Here is a 16662-nt window from a genome sequence, read left to right on the forward strand (position 1 = left end):
TTCAAAGATAGCGTTAGCTACAAAGTCCACATTGTCAAGGGAACGAGACATTCAAGCCTATATCCAGACTTCTTTATTGTAAATGCTAAGCTGTCTGCAGATTTGGTACATAAATATCTAGATTTTTTTTTTTAGCTGTCAGAAATCTTTAAAATCTTTTGCCTTGTGTACTTGTATTGCTGTTGAAAATCATTGTGACCATTGTGCTCCCTCTTGTTGACTCTTAGGATAAAATAGGCTTAAATCTGTATGTAAATGATCTCTGTTATGATTTGACTCATTTCATTGCATATGAATACTTATGAATGAGGTAGGAATTTGAGCTGCTTTGTGTTTTGAACGTAAGTATGTTCAAATTGTAGTTATTTACTGGTTTGGTTTCTAATTAGGAGTTCAATGGGCACCAGAGTTCTTGGCTAATTTTTGGTTTGTTTTTGAATTTTTTTAAACAGTGTATACTTATTTACTTGCATAATTCATTAACATGCAAACATTTTGCACAGCTATTTGTTTTTAGGCTAGGGGTGGGTATCACCAACTTTCTCAATATCATAATAACTAGATTTTAAAAAAGCAGGAAATAGGCAGAAGTCTGAGAAATGTTTCTATTGCTTTACAGTAGCTTGTCTAGTTGTCTTTAAAAACTGTTATGTTACTGTATATGATGCACATGTCGAGCCACGATAAAATATCATGACAAAACACTTTGGAACAAAATACTCTTTTTAGGTTTATGCCTCATACCTATTGAGGTTCCTGGCTATGTGCAAGAAAATGGAGCATTATTGAACCAGCCATGTGGTATATTAAACATCCTGATCCTTTCTTCTCAAAGCTCCTGACCTCCTTCCTTAAATCACACTTTTGGCTTTCTAAAGGATCGCTTTGAGAGGCAGGGGTTTGATTGACAGGTGCTAATGGGGTCAGAGGTTTCAAGCAAGTACATTAGGGCTTTCTGCTCATGCTGACCCCTGCCACACGTTCTGTCAGAGCTGAAGGGCAGCATGATGCATTTCTGCTGCTCGATACGTTTGAGTGACCGGCCTTTCCCCACGGACGTCACCCCCAGCTCCTCAGCCCAAAACTACATACTATACATTACTACTGTGGTCACTAGACACTTTTAGGTTGATTAAAGCAGCGTTTGCAGACAGTTTGTTACATTCTTCTCATTAATGACCGTGTCGGTTTGCACAAAAAAACAGCTAAGCTTGGAACAACATCCGCTAAATGATGTCTTCGGTACAAACATAGCTACCCAAGTGAAGCCTGACATGCCATATACAATTAATTATTGCATTTCATCGGACACACACACACGTTGATATGCCTTGTGCAAGTCATTATCCTGTTACAAACCACATTTACACACATATGTGGTACATATTTGTAATTACCGTCAAGTGTAATGACACACACACACACACTCGTGCACTAGTAAAAGCAGCTACATGACTAATGATCATTCTCAAATCCTGACATGAGATAAATTTGGTGTTTTTCTTGAGAGAAATTCATCAGTTCTGGCACATCCGCTGTAATGGTCTTTTAATGCTCAAATCAGCAGCCATTTCTGTCAGAGGAAATTCCTCCCTTGAGCCTTTGCAACTGGTTGGCAAGTAAAATAACGTCCTATTATGTTACTCTTTTTTGAAGAGAGACATAAAGGAGACTCGTTTTACTCGTCATTAGCTAGCATTTGCATTTATTGCCTGTTTATTTTACCATTAAATGTATTTTCTTTCTTTATGTTCTTTTTAAGTGATTTTTTAGAGGTGTACATAAAGCATGCATTCTTGCATCCCATCTGTGCCATTTAAATGGTGGTTTGTGATCATTTGCATCAAACTAAAATATTTGGTTGTCTAGTCGCAAGTCCCGCCATAGGCACTGTATTTTTTAAGATGGTGTGCAAAGTGAACATTTCAATAGCTATACTGATTGCTAGTATTATTATTGCTGTTCTTTATGCATTTAAAGGAATTAATTGTGCAGCTTTTACAGAATTGTAAACATTTTTTGCCCTATGTTTATTCCACCCCTCTTTTTTTCTTCAGTTTCTCACTGTTTCTGTGCATCTGTCTTGTTTTTGTAGGGAATACACATACAGACTGACACAGACTTTGCAGCGGAGGTGACCAGCAACAGCAAATCTGGCCCTTTCAGTGTCAGGTAAGAAGAGTGTGTGTTTGTGTGTGCCACATTAAAACTACTGTTTAAAAGTTGGAGGAGATTTAAAAAAAAAAAAAAAAAAAAATGCATAAAAAATAAATAATTATAATATTCTGCATTAAAATTAAACTGACAGTAAATACATGTTATACTATTATAAAATCGACTTCTACTTCAAATACTTTTTGTGAAGTATTGCAGTTTCCACATAAACATTAAGCAGTAGAATCATTTTCAACATCGATAGTGATGTTTCTTTAAGACTGATTTATAAAGGATCATATGAGGCTTGGACAAATGTTTACATTTTAATGATGTTTCACAATATTACTGTTTTTCAACAAATGCAGACAAATATAAGCACGAGAGAAGCATTAAAAACAATCTTTTGTATGTAAAGTCCAGCTATGAGTCAAAATGCTTCTGTTGTTTTTACATAGTTTTGTGGTTTAATAATATAATTAAATTGTTTTACAAATTTGATTGTCAGCAGAACATTTAAATTTAAGTTGAATTAGATTAAGGTTTTATTTTATTTATATATTTTTTACAGAATTTTAAATATTTCTTCTTTTTACATAATAGCAATTTTAGACCTCACTATACTGTATATGCTGTTGTTTTTGTTGTTTAATATGTGATTTATTTATTTATTTTTATTTTTTTATTTTTTTCCTCATATCATATCATTAGCTAACATCCCAATTTTCCTGCTTCTCATTGAGAAGATCAAGGCTTTGTGGCACTTGCATATAAAATGATTATTCATTAAGCAGCTTCAGAAAGCAGAGGGGAAGGGCTCACACAACACAAACAAACACATGCATTAATCAAGGAGAGAGATGACTAATGAGCCAGTCTGGGATTAGAGACTCTCTCGCCAACCTCCTCTGAATCCCAGAGCGCCTCTGAATATTAGAGTCTGGGCTCACTCCCGGCCTTCAATACCTCTGATCGACACTTCTGATGCACTTCTTTGTTTCCACACACACACATCAGACAGGACCGCAGTGGTGTGAATGCCACTGAATCATGCTTTCTTCACGGTAAACTTATCAATTCACTAAACAAAATGTTTTGTCTTTCCATTTGATTTCACTCATGTTCCCTTAGTGGACATTCTGCCCGGTCTTGGTCAAAAATTATTTTCCACATTACAATCAGTCATCGCAATCATCACAAGTTTTTACTAAAAAAAAATGTTTTCATTTTGTTTATCATCTCACCCGTGCTTTAATTTTCTTTGACGTCGTATGTTAATTTATGCCTTCTGGTGATTTTGGAAATGCTTCATTCTGTGTTATAATAGGTCCTAAACATATTGGTGTTTGAATATGATTTATTTAGATCGTTAAAGGAATAGTTTACTCCGAAATTTAAATTTGCTGGAAATTTGCTCACCTTCAGGCCATTCAAGATGTAGATGAGTCAAAACAGTTTTAGAGAGATTTAGCGCTACATCGCTTGCTTACCAATGGATCCTCTGCAGTAAATGGGTGCCTTTAGAGTGAGAGTCCAAACTGCTTAAAATGTAATCCTCAAGTCTCCAGTCTATCAATTAATGGCTTGTGAATTGAAAAGCTGCATGTTTGTAAGAAACAAATGGCGACATATTGCATCTGATAGTTGTGCTCAAATTGTCAGTAAAACGGGACACAAATTCACAAAAAAAAAAAAAAAACGTGACACAAAAATATTGCAGACGATATCCTCAATATTTTACATCCATAGTATAAAATCACGCTGTGATAATCAAAGCTGTTTGCAAAGCTTCTCAGTGAACTATGGCTTTGTGTAGTAAACACTGTTCCTGAAAATACCACGTTTAATGCTCCAGTTGAGGGTTTGAAAGAAACAGATGATGTGGCTTTTTACACAGAATAAGGCATGCAACATAGTTCATAGCATTTTAACTGTTGATAAAGGCATTGTATTATTAAATACTTACTCAAGAAAATTATAAGAAGGACTCAGATATGCCATATATTGTCATAGTTGTGTGTTTAGTGGTCACGTTAAATCAGTAAAAGCAGTTCAATTCTGTTTTTTTGAAAGCTGTTTATTCAGCTGCAGCAAAAGGCAAGGTTGCCAGGGTTTCACAGCAAAACTAGCCCAAATGTAGCCCAGTCCCTTTCCAGGGGGATTCCCAGTATAAATCAAATCAAATTTTTCTCTGATGCAAGATAAAGGGATTCTTCTTCGCGGTGTATCTGGAGTTTCAATGTGAGAGCGTCCTCTGGCCTTTGCAGGAAGATTTACTACTGATCACAGTACCATGCTTCACTGAAAGATACGCAAGGACTTATTGCAGCTTTTGCCTCATCCCGAGTGCGATATTATCGCAATATATCGCCCATCCCTAACTGACCAAAATACCAGCCAAATAACCATCATAATGTTTTCTCCAGGGGAAAAAGTTCATCCCCTGTTGTCCTCTTACATCCACCAGTGCATTTGTACAGAAAGCTTGCAAATGGTGGTTGATCGGCGCATATTTCTCTGCCGATTCAGGTGAAAAGAACAGCTTCACAAGACTTTAATAGATGGACTTGGGTAGTGTGGATTATATTTGTAGATTATTGTGTTTTTTGTCATCTGCTTGGACTTGGATTTTGTCGACACCCATTCACTGCAGATGATCCATTGATGAATAAGTGATTTCTCCAAATTTGACAAAAACTCATCTGCATCTCGAAGAGCCTGAAGGTGAGTAGATTTTCAGCAATTTTTGGGGTGAATTATTCCTATGCAAATCCGCAGATCTTTAAGGTTTTATATATTCGCCTAAACACATTCAGAGCACAGACGGACAGTAAGGAGGGTTGATAGGGTCACATCCTCACAGCGTGACTTCTCCACCAGCCTCTCACCATAGCAACCGGCTGTGCCATCACCGTGAGGAATGCTGTATGCTCTCTGCTCTCAGCAAATGATCCTTGAAATTGAGAGGGAAAAAATGAATTATCACTTGCACTTTGAATATAGAAATTGAAAGTCATAAGTACGGACAGCACTTTGCTAATAACATTTATAGGTTGTAGGAATGTGTAATTCCAAGAAAGTGTTCAGTGGCTTTATGGTTGGCCACCTTAAAGGAATAGTTCACTCACCCTCATGTCGTTTGAAACCCATTTGAGTTTCTTTCTTATGTGAAACACAAAATGAGAATTTATGAAAAATCTGCTGAACTCGTATGAAAAAGAGTTTCAAGTGACCCAGATCGAGAAAGAAAGGGGTGAAAAACACTATTAGAGTACCATAAAGTCTTTATAATAATCTATAATGATGGTAAATAAATAATAAAATCCTTTATTTATTACTTAAAAAGTTTTATAATATTGATGTATATATTATTTCCCACTGATTTAAAAAGTTACTGAGTGAATATTCTCTCTGTGAGTGCAGTCTACAGGGATGCATTGTTGTGTTTGTTGTGAGAAAATGATAAAACTGTTACTCCTTGTTCATGAAACTGAAAAATAAAGAATTTCTATGTAAATCATTGATGGACCTGTTCTTACATAAATTCTAGCTTTGAATTCTGTGCGACAGTTTACGTGAGAATTGTTTTACGAATGATTTACTATGGAATTTACTGCTTGTGTTTCGTGATGGATGCCCTTTGTGAATTGGCTTGTATTGTCAACTAGAAAACAGGAAGAGATGAAGAAGTGTAGTTTCTGAGCACAGACGCTTCCTTATGAATCATGTGATTTAATAGGGACTCTGACATACACTTGGACTACGGGTAGAAATCAGACCGGCTAAGCTAACTTATACTTTGTGTATTATTAGCTGTGTGTCTAAGCTATGCACAGACTTGCTGTTTATGCTGTGGTGTTAAACTGTATAACCAAAAGAAAACCATTTTTCTGTGGCGTTGAACACCGTTTTCAACCAGATTGTGCAGTTGTAGTTCTTTGTGATTTGTTAAAAGTAATATATCTTATTAAAAATAAACACAAATAAGAATAGATATTTTCTCTTTGTGTTTGTGACTTTTCAATTAGATAAACCATCATTTAACAAGTAGATTCTAGAGTGATAAAACAAATCATTAAATTATAAACATCTTTCTCACACTCTTATTCACCTGCTGAACACAAGATTGCTTGACATCTATTTGATTTGATTTATATGGGCTAATACATGTATGCTACTATTAAAATTTTTGGGGTCTGTACTTTTTTTTTGTGTGTTATTCTCACCAAGGCTGCATTTATTAAATCAAAAATATAAAACAATAATATTGTAAAATTGTATTACAGTTAGTACATCAGTAATATGTACTCGTTATGTAGTCTTCAGTGTCACGTTATTTTTAATAAATCATTCTAATATGCAAATTTTCTGCTCAAGAAACCATTTTTATTGTTATCAATGCGGAATAACGCGGAAATCATGATACATTTTTGTTCAGGTTTATCTGATTGAGAAAGTTCAAAAGAACAGGATTTCTTTGAAATTTGAACAATTATAAATGTCTCAACTGTCACTTTCTTGAATGATTCAAATACTGTAATCACAGTTTTGAATAGATCCACTGAAGCAGAACGCTCAGTAAAAAAACATTTTTTTTTTTCTTACACTATCATTTGTAAAATCTTTGCAAAAATATTGTTAGCTCCAATTTTCTGAAACACTGTCTTGTTATTATCAGTATGTCTGAACCCTCCAACTCAGTCTTTATCTTTTTTCCTCCTTTGTCACTTCGTTTCTCTCAGACGGTTTTATATTTCCTTTGTATATGTGTCTCATTTGGCCTCTTTTGCACCTCTGTCTGTTGTGTTTCCATCTTCCATCACTTCATCATCATCTTATTGTGTCATCGGCGTCTGCCGCTGCGACCCTTCTCCAGAAGCACTTCACTTCTCCACCTTTGTTCCTTTCGCCCCTCTCTCCGTCTGTTTTCCCTTCTCTTCCTTCCTCTGTCTGTCTTTCTCATTGCAGTCGTTGTGAGGGGCCGCAGACTCATCTGTGCGCTCTTATCTGCTGTGCCATTGTGCCGTTGACTCCCTGCTGTCAACCCCTCGGGCCTCTTTCTCACTGACACCCGTTTATCATCATCCTCTCATCACCCTCTCTGCCAATCACACACACACCCACTGATAACCATCCGCTTTATCAGAGAGACACTGAGAAAATCTTAAACTCTAACCCCATCAGCGTTGAGCCCGATTCCTCCGTCTAACTCCGCGGTTCTTCTTAACTGATCTCGATTCAGTCTGCGGGATAACATTTCAGACACAGCACCTCTGGGGCTTTAATTTCGACTGAGATAAACAGCAGTATCAAAGATTTGCCTTGTATTAGTTTCTGCCACAAGATTATACCTGGGTGCTTAAGATTTTCTAATAGAAAGCATGCAATCTCTCTTGAATCAATTAAGCGAGAGCTGTTCTGAAGTGAAAGGTAATTGAAGTAATGAAAAGAGGTGTTGCTGGTAATCTGGGGCTCAGCGGTCAGTATCGTAGTGGATTAGAGCTGCATTGTGACGGTGTCAGAGCCGCGTCTGATCGATACGGTGGTATGATGATGGCGGTGATGGGAGGTGCGCTGAGAACCCCATTCTGAGCTTAAGCGTCTGACTGACAGCATTGCAGTGAGCAGCTTAGATACATCCTCCGGCTCAATCTGGAGTCTTAAACTTCAGAACGTGAACCTTAGATTATCTCAGTTTGGGGAATTTGAAAGTTTGCTGGCCTTCAGGTTTGTAGAGTATTCAGAGAGGTTTGTGGAAGTTGTATTAGAGGTTTATGCGGCCGATCCTATACGAAAGCAACTGTTTTATGATGTTTTTTTTTTTTTTCATACGAATTCACATGATGTGATTTGTATAGAAACGCACTGTTTTTGTGTGTGATGGTCCACACCTTAACATATATGTTAGTCAGGTGAAAGCTGTTGTTTGCGGGAAAATATATAGATTTGTTAGCCACCGATTTGTCAGAAAGTTAAATAGTTAAGAAGTGCCACACTACAAAGGTTCCAAAATGGGAAATACTGTTTTGTGTCAAGTTTGACAACGATGCCACTTAATAGCTGTCATTGATGTCAAAACTTGCACATTTTTAAAGTTTTTGTGAAAATCTTCAAATCTATATTATGACTGGAAAAGCAGTAAAAGACAATCAGATGGACCACATTTATGGTGCTCATTTTGACTTTCTTTAGACCCTGAGATGTCCCTATTCACTGACATTGTTTAAAGATAAGAATAATTTTCATTTTTTTGTAAACTATCACTTAAATTGACATTTGGCAGCATCTTTGACATCCTAGGCTCATCCTGGAGGAAGGAATGTCATGCAAGTACTGCTCTGTACTGACTTGTAAAACCGAAAACTCCCCCAACTATACATTCCTCCACCTTTGTAAAATAATCCCACCTTAAAAAGAGGATTCAGACGCTACTCGCATAATGCATTGAAAACATTTGTTCCATGGCTCTCCATTGTGAGTGTGTTATCGTCAGTCAAAAATACTGTGGTAATCAGATATGTGGAATATATTCAGTACATGCTTTAGCTAAAAATAATTTAATTCATTTCTGTTTGAGTAGTAGTTAAGATGAAGTGTTTCTCTAAAGCAACTTGCCAATTACAGTACTTTTGTGTTTGCAAAGTGCTGTTTAAGTAAGTTTTACCAACATCTCTATTTATTCGGATGGTAAACGGTTTTAACATTAGTCATCCTTTAATGCTGTGAGTCTGGCGTATTAGACGCTGGAGACTGAGAGCGTGATTGTACATGCGGCGCTTTCTGCATCCCCGTTGAGTGACTGGATCCCTGATTGTGAGGCCGAATTAAAGTCCTTCTGAATAGGAGGATTATTTCAACCCTGTAGGGGAGCTTTACTCTGGGTTAAACACTTGCAGGTAAACACACAGCCTTGTTCACACCTCTTCACATACATTTTCCATTACTCAATCCTCTCCAACCTACATCAGACATCTCCGGATCCGCGACACAATAGTCGACGCATAAAGAAACGGCAACTGTATTCAAATATTCCTTCATTCAGAGAAGTATCGCGTGTTTCTCTAGGAGCTCATACTCGGCCCGTACACAAGCACAAGAGAGACTGTTAATCTGAACCACAGCTCTTATTTGTGCAAAGCTGCTGAAGCTCAGCACTTTGAAGATGGAGAGTTGAAAAGACTAGAGAGCTTTGGTAATTTGCTCTCTTTTATTCCTATCTGCCTTTTATTTCCCTTTTTTGTACCTTCTGTCTGTATGGAAGAGAGAGCAGGTAAATAAAGAGCACACCTGCTCAAGTGCCCCTTTCCTGTTTCACAGCCATGCTTTCATCCACTGTCCCCATCTTTAGACGATGTGACAGGCTTTCTTCACCATTCATTTGTTTGCCTATTGATGCTGGGTGTTTAACCAAAGAGGAAAAGTAGGAGCGAGGTAATGAACGAAAGAAACAAGGGTTCTGAGCTCTGTTCCAAAACCCAGTAAGGCTGTCCCAACAGGCATTATTGTAAGGCTGGGCAACTTGATTATGCCGCCTCGTAAGATACGTTATTTGGGCCATATTGTGTGAAATTTGTAGAGAAGACAGTCCCAGGATGCACTGTGTGAAGCTTGTTCACTGACAAGCTAAGCAGCATCGCAGATGAATTGCCTTCAATTATAAACGCGATACTGCCTAGCATGTCAGTGAAGTACAGCTCAGTGTAGTGTTGTTTGAGTATAAGTTACACTACGTTTGAATTAATTATTGAATTTTGTGCAAAATAATGTGATTAATTGTGCAACACACCCCTCGCTCTCTTGCTCTCTCTCTCTCTCCCTCTCTCTCTGTCTCTATCTATCTCTATCTGTCTATCTATCCATCTATCTGTTTATCTGTCTATCCGTCTATCTATCTTAACACTTAAAACTAATTTTAAATAAATAGATGTTTCAGACTCCAAACTGTTAAATGGTCACAGATATTTTATGTAGAATAAACAATGATTAAACTTGCATGCTATGACTGTGTGTATGTTTATATATACATTTTTATAGCCTGCTTATTAGACATTATTATTCTTATTCTTCAATGAGAATGTTTCCTATGAGGACAGCTGATGTGGGTGCAGTGGATGACTAAGCAGCAGGGCTTGAGCCTTTGAAACCTCTAACCTTTGAAAACTCATACAATAAATAGCATAAAGTGCATAGTGTATAGTGCGTAATTTAGGACACAACATTTTGAAATGGAGAGTGAAATAGGAAGTGCAAGATGGAAGGTTGCTGGGAAGGTTTTTTTTTTTTTTTTTCTTCTTCTTTTTCCCCTTCCTCCCTCATTTAAGCTTGACTAATTATTTCGGGGCTCCCTGGCCCCTCCTTAAGGAGCCGAGTCTCTTTGAAATTTCTTATTTGAGCCAGCCTTGATTAACGAAAGTTCTGGTGAGTTGATGAAACTGCACTTCACAGGATTTACTCATGCTTACCACAGTTTTTTCCCTCGTCTTTGTTGTTGTTGTTTGCGGTTTCCATCTCATGGTGATTGTGTTTAAACCCCATCCCTCTCTCTCTGTCTCTCTCTCTCTCTCTCTCTCTCTCTCTTTCTCGCTCTCAGAGTTATCTGTGCTAGGGTAGCTTATCAGTGTTGAGTCCTCTGAGCTCTGGGCAGACAGCTCTCTCCTGCATTAGCATCTCAACAGTCTCAGCTCTTTCTCCAAATAGACTCTCACACACAGTCAGACACAATCTGCACTACATACCTCAGGAAAAATGAGAGAATTAAAGTCAAACAGGAGCTTGGAGAAGGGTGTATTTATGTTTGCTTGTGTGTGTGTGGTCAGCCTGCTGGAGTCATTAAGACCTCACACACGGGTAAATTATTGGACTAGATGCCTGTTTGGGAGTGTAGGAGCTTAAGGCCTCAAAAAAAGAGAAACTCTCCACACATTCTTTAAATTGCAGTGTTTTATTTGACCACCTCGTGTTTACTCACACCTCTCTGGAAATCATTGCAGAGGCCAAAGAGATAGTGTGTCCTTCAAAGTCTTTAGATAACACGAGCACTGGCATTGCATTATATTAAGTGGTTAATTCAGAAGATCTTAGTATGCTACGAATAAAAAATTATATTTATTCAATATGTATCTGGCTATTTATATATATTGAATTATTATTTCTTTTTTTTTTTTCCAAAAATAGGACCGATTGTTTCAACCGAACAACGACTGTTACAATAAAATTGATATGAATGTTTAAATGAATGGTTAAACTCAAAAAGCCCCTTTCTCACAGTAGTTCTATTCATTATGAAAACATTTGCTTCATGGTCTCTTCATCAGTATGCAAATGTTTAATTGTCTTAAATGTTTCTTGAGCACCAAGTCAGGATTTCTGAAAGATCATGTGACACTAAAGGCTGGTGTAATGATGCTGAAAATTCAGCTTTGCCTTCATACACTATAAAATCAGAGAGAAAACAGTTATTTTAAATTGAAATAATATTTGAAATATATTGAAATGATTTTCCTCGTGTTGGCTTGGGTATGTTGTATTTGTTCCTCATGGTATGTCCCACAGTCATAATTACATGTAGTTCGTTGAAAGAATAGCACTGCGGCACCAGCACTTCTCATTTGATATTTTCCAATCTTAGTGTTCCAGTTTTTTTGACTTTTCAAAGTGAAATTAATCCCCTCTGAGAGTTTAGCCTTGAATTTGAGAATTTGTTGTATTTGAAGTTATTTCAGGGCTGATCATCAACAATGGGCTTCGTCTCATGACTAGCTCAGAGATGAGGCTCTTCAGGGCTTAGTATGTAGTGTGCACACTATTTCGAGTGCATCAAACTTCATAAACCATTGTTCTTACTGGTTGTAATGCATACTGGCTCTCACTCATTCTTTAAGTTCTACTAGTTTCCGATCAAGAAAATTAACAGCAAAAAAGCTAAGTAGATACAGTTTTAGTTACACTTTCGTTTCTAGATGACATTCGAGTATAAACTAGTGGCTCGCACATAAACTAAAGTGCTCTGTAACATATTCATCTTAGTCCAGATTTTAGTTGGTTTGTTTTGGTCTAAATTATAGCAATGCGTCTGTCTAATACGTTCCCTATATGGATTTTTAAATGATGAGTTTTGAATTTATTTATTTTTTTAAATGTAAGATTTACACTACTATTTAAATTATTATTTCTTTGGTTGTTTTTTGATTATTACTTTTATGCAACGAGGTTACATTCGTGAGGGAACCCCCCCTAAAATACACCGAATTCAAATATTTAATATTTAATAAACTATGTTTTATTTAAGTTGTAATAATATTTTACAATGTTAATGTTTTTAGTCTATCACCATCGACCCCAATTTTTTTAAATTAAATGTGATTTTTTTTTATTATTATACTATAATAGACTATTAATTTACAGACTTTTTTTTTTTTTTTTTTTTAAATCCTTCAATATTCTAAACAAGATTTATTTGTTATTTGTTATATTAGCTCAATGGAGAATGATACTTTTTGTGAACAGATGGTGTAGTTGCACCATTTACCAGCAGGGGCTAATGGGAACTAACCAGCCGAACGTGAAATACCGCACTGACCAATCGGCTTCCAGAATGACCCGTTTCGTAAAATGCTTTCTAACAGTTCGGTGTGTCATGTTTGCTTAATTTCAAATCCATTGTCGGTCGGCCTCTGCCTGTCTTTCTCTCTCTTCAGCTCCTGCAGTGGCTCGCTTTACTCACTCATGTATGACTCTGCAAATATTCCGCCATGAAGAGCTATTAGTTGTGGATTAAAGGCGGATGATCGCCGCTGCAGTGCAGCGGACCGTTCTGTCCACAGTTATCCACTTACACTCCCGCTATATCATCGCACCACATGCCAAGAACATTAACTGCTGAAATAGGGAAAAACAGGAGGAAAAAAAAAGGAGCATTTGAAAATTAGTCAGAAAAGCAGACATCATGGAAACTATTTCAGCAGGGAATGTAGGAAAACAGGATCATGTGCTAGAGAGCTGACTAACACAGACATGTACGGCGACTCTGCACCCGCTCGTGTGGGAGATCTGAGGGCCAGGAGACAGTGAGTTTACACGGGTTTATGTTGTGCAGCCTGACTTCTTAATATCGTGACTGATGGGTTTTGTTCTTGTGTGTGTGCAGCAGCAGCCTCACAAAGACGGTGGAGATTTCAGGAGAACAAGGGCCTCTAGGAATACACGTGGTGCCGTACTGTTCCTCTCTGAGCGGAAGGTTAGTGCTGCATTTCTCTCTCTCTCTCTCTCTCTCTCTCTCTCTCTCTCTCTCTCTCTCTCTCTCTCTCTCTCTCTCTCTCCCCTCACACGCAAACGCACACTTTCCCATGATGCATGTCTTACCTAAAGCATGGTGACGTGCGGCTGAGAAATCTAAAGCTCCGCCGCACACATCCAGAGCTTTGTTTGTGTCTGCGTGTTTTTTTTTTGGTGTGGGGGATTATGGGAATGTTTTGTGCTGCTCTCCTGCTTTTGAAGTTGTGAATCAGAAGTGGGTGTTTGTAGCTTTTAGTTCATGTCTTTTTAGCTTCTGGGCTATCTGTATGCTAGTATACTACTTAAGGCAGACAAAATAACTTTAATAAGAATTTAATGAGAACTTTAAGAATTTTAAATATTAATGACTTATCCTGCACTAGTTTTTTTTTGCTCAATCAAATTCTCTCTTTAATTATAATGTCCCTGGCCTAATACTACTAGCTGCTGATTAAATTGCAGGTTTGCAGTTTGATAATCTTGGTTCATGTCTACACTATTATTTCTAACAAATTTATGCTTATATGTATTTATTTAAAAGGTGCAGACCTTCTATATTTTTCACCTCAATTTAGGATTTAGAAACTTTTCTACAGTTTTTTTTTTTTTTTTTTTTTTAAATGGAGAATGCATTATGAATTGTATTTTTTATTAATCACAGTAATTCATGATTATCTTTTAATTTTAATTTCCCAGTTTGAACAGTTTTTGGAAGGATGTTTAAATAAACAAACTAATATTTATATTTATATTATTCATTTATGTGTTCATTGCGCCTTCCAGTTAATCTCAACAAAACTGCAGTTGGGTTATTTTGACTAGGTTAAAAAACACTATAAAAACATAACATAATAAAAAACAGATTCTTAAATATTTTACAAAACAAAGTTATCTGTTTTTGCGAATAAACTCTCTCTATATAGTTTATTTGTGGTTATTTTCATTAGTTTATGTATGCCTTAATTAATTAATTAATTAATTAAAATGATTAGTTTATTAGTTTTTATTTGTACAAATATGTTTCAGTCTAATTATATTGTTTGTGAAATTGTTTTCATTTATTTTAATTGAAGCGTTTTTAGTTCTAGCCTTTCATATTTAATTTTTAATTGATTCTTCAAAATTTCTCAGACCGGAGCAGAAGATTTAGCAAGTAAACAAACATCTACATTTGCTCTAAAGATTGGAAAAAAGTGTGTTTTTTTTTTTTTTTTTTATAACAACATGCACCGATGACTGATGCAGGACGAATCCAAGTACGTACTTTGTATGTAAGATATGTTTTTTTTTTGCTTGCCTAAGCTCTGTATACCTGCATAGTTCTTAGTTATTCATCAGTGCTGAGTTGCTGAACACTGAATAGATGAAAGTCATATGTTGATGTGCTTATGGTTGTGCACAGGACTTTTATTTCTTGGCATGCTTCAGTGGTGAGGAACAGGTAGAACAAGTGAAGAATGTGTGTTCCTGTGGGATAGAGCTGGGCGTCCTGTGGTGGTCAGACTGCTGCGGGTCAGCAGTATATAAACCCATAGCTCTGTTTGATGGCTGTGGGGTCAGCATCGAGTGCTGCTGGCTCAGGGAAACGCACCGAGTAGACGGGAGGGGTTAAAAGTTAAGTACCTCAGCTGCAAAGAGGGAGTTTGTGGTAATAATAAGTTAGATTTATTCAGTTGCATATCTTACACTTTCTCCATTGTTCATTCCATTGTAGTTATTGATGTGTTGCTGTTTATCAGTAACTGTATTAGTATTATTTATTTATTTGTAGTTACGTGCTCTAGTAAACAAATTTTCGAAGGTTTGGAATTGGCAAAGTCATGCTCAAGGCGCCGTTTATTTCATCACAAACACAGTACAAAAACATGTTATTACAATTTGAAGTAATTGTTTTCTTTTTGAATGCATTACAAAATATTTTTTTATTTTACATATTTTAATAGAAGTTATTTTGTGATGTGGTGTTATAGTTTCAGCATAACTCCAGTCTTCAGTGTGACATGCTCCTTCAGAAATCATTTTAATATACTGATTTGAGCATTAATCATTTTAAATGTTGAAAATGGTTGATATTTTTGGAAAAACCCTGATTTATTTTTGTCAGGATTTTTTGATGAAAAGAAAGTCCAAAGGAACAATATTTATTTGACATTGAAATATATTTGCAACATGATGAATGTATTTACTGGGATTTTGGTCAATTTAATACATCCTTGCTGAATGCAATTATTTATTATTTTAAAAATAAGTTAAATCTCACTCACCCCAAACTGATGAACTGAATTTATTTTTCACTTTCTTAATTCTAGTGTTTCAAAATTGTAAATTAAATAATTTTGTTGTATCTATTTTTTGCTGACAAAATTATAGATATATTCGATGTACTAACCATTTATTAACCTCCTTTTTTAACATTTGTAGTGCATCTGGATTTTTTAGAGTAGAGAGCCAAGCGACTAAATAAATCATTTTATTTTTATATATATTTACAAAGTGGACATTTTTTTTCCACAGAATCCGTCATTTATGAAGTTGTATATACTTTTCTTCTACTCCCCGCTTGGCTGATTTGAAAATAATGATGTACTGCAGCGTTAGCCAGCAAATGTTTGTCATTATATCCCTTAGCTTAGCTTTGGTGCTCGTTTCAGCGTTTGGATTTTTTGTGCATGAACAAATTAAAACTCCCCTGATTCGGATGTCTTTGATTCGGTCAGCAGAAGACTGGCTATTGGAGGTCACGCAATCTTCAAAGTGCAATTTCTGAGTAACTTCGGCTGACTTTCACCTGGCATGAACTTCTGTGGAATGGCTCAGTTAATGACCAGATGTTTTTACGGTTGAGCGCTCTTACTGTCTGACGCGCACTAAGTAATTCTTTCTCTTTTTGACTGAAACTGAGTCATCAGAGAGAGTCACGAGGGACTGAGACAGCACAGGAGTCTTAATAAAGACAGATTCCTCCCTGTAGGATTGAGTCTTTTTCTCCGGCTCTCTCCTGTATCTCTCCATCATCCCCCTCGCTCGCGTCTCCCACGGGCCGTAACCTCCATCTGTTTCCTTTAGACATGCCGTGCCCCTCTCTCTCTGCATGTCAAAGGTCACCCCATCTTAAGCCTGCAGTAATATTCTCCAATGGCGAGGCCAGCGATAACGTAAACAGGCCTGTTAGCTAATGCAGAGTGACTTCATGTGGACGGGAAGCCTTTAGCACGTCTAATGGAGGGGTGAAGA

General features: G+C 36.7%; 1 protein-coding gene across 5 annotated transcripts in view; it reads left to right on the top strand.

Annotated features, from left to right (window-relative positions):
- Positions 1-16662, top strand: part of pard3bb (par-3 family cell polarity regulator beta b) — a 254794-nt gene that overhangs the window by 76617 nt on the left and 161515 nt on the right. For 4 of the 5 annotated variants that reach the window (XM_043249476.1, XM_043249475.1, XM_043249478.1 and 1 more), the window contains exons 6-7: positions 2096-2172; positions 13301-13390. In XM_043249476.1, the coding sequence (XP_043105411.1) occupies positions 2096-2172; positions 13301-13390 (167 nt within the window). The remainder of the gene's footprint in view (positions 1-2095; positions 2173-13300; positions 13391-16662) is intronic. The other variant, XM_043249477.1, reaches the window with a different exon arrangement.

The sequence above is a fragment of the Puntigrus tetrazona genome, chromosome 9 (genome assembly GCF_018831695.1).
Source record: "Puntigrus tetrazona isolate hp1 chromosome 9, ASM1883169v1, whole genome shotgun sequence".
Classification (NCBI taxonomy): Eukaryota; Metazoa; Chordata; class Actinopteri; order Cypriniformes; family Cyprinidae; genus Puntigrus; species Puntigrus tetrazona.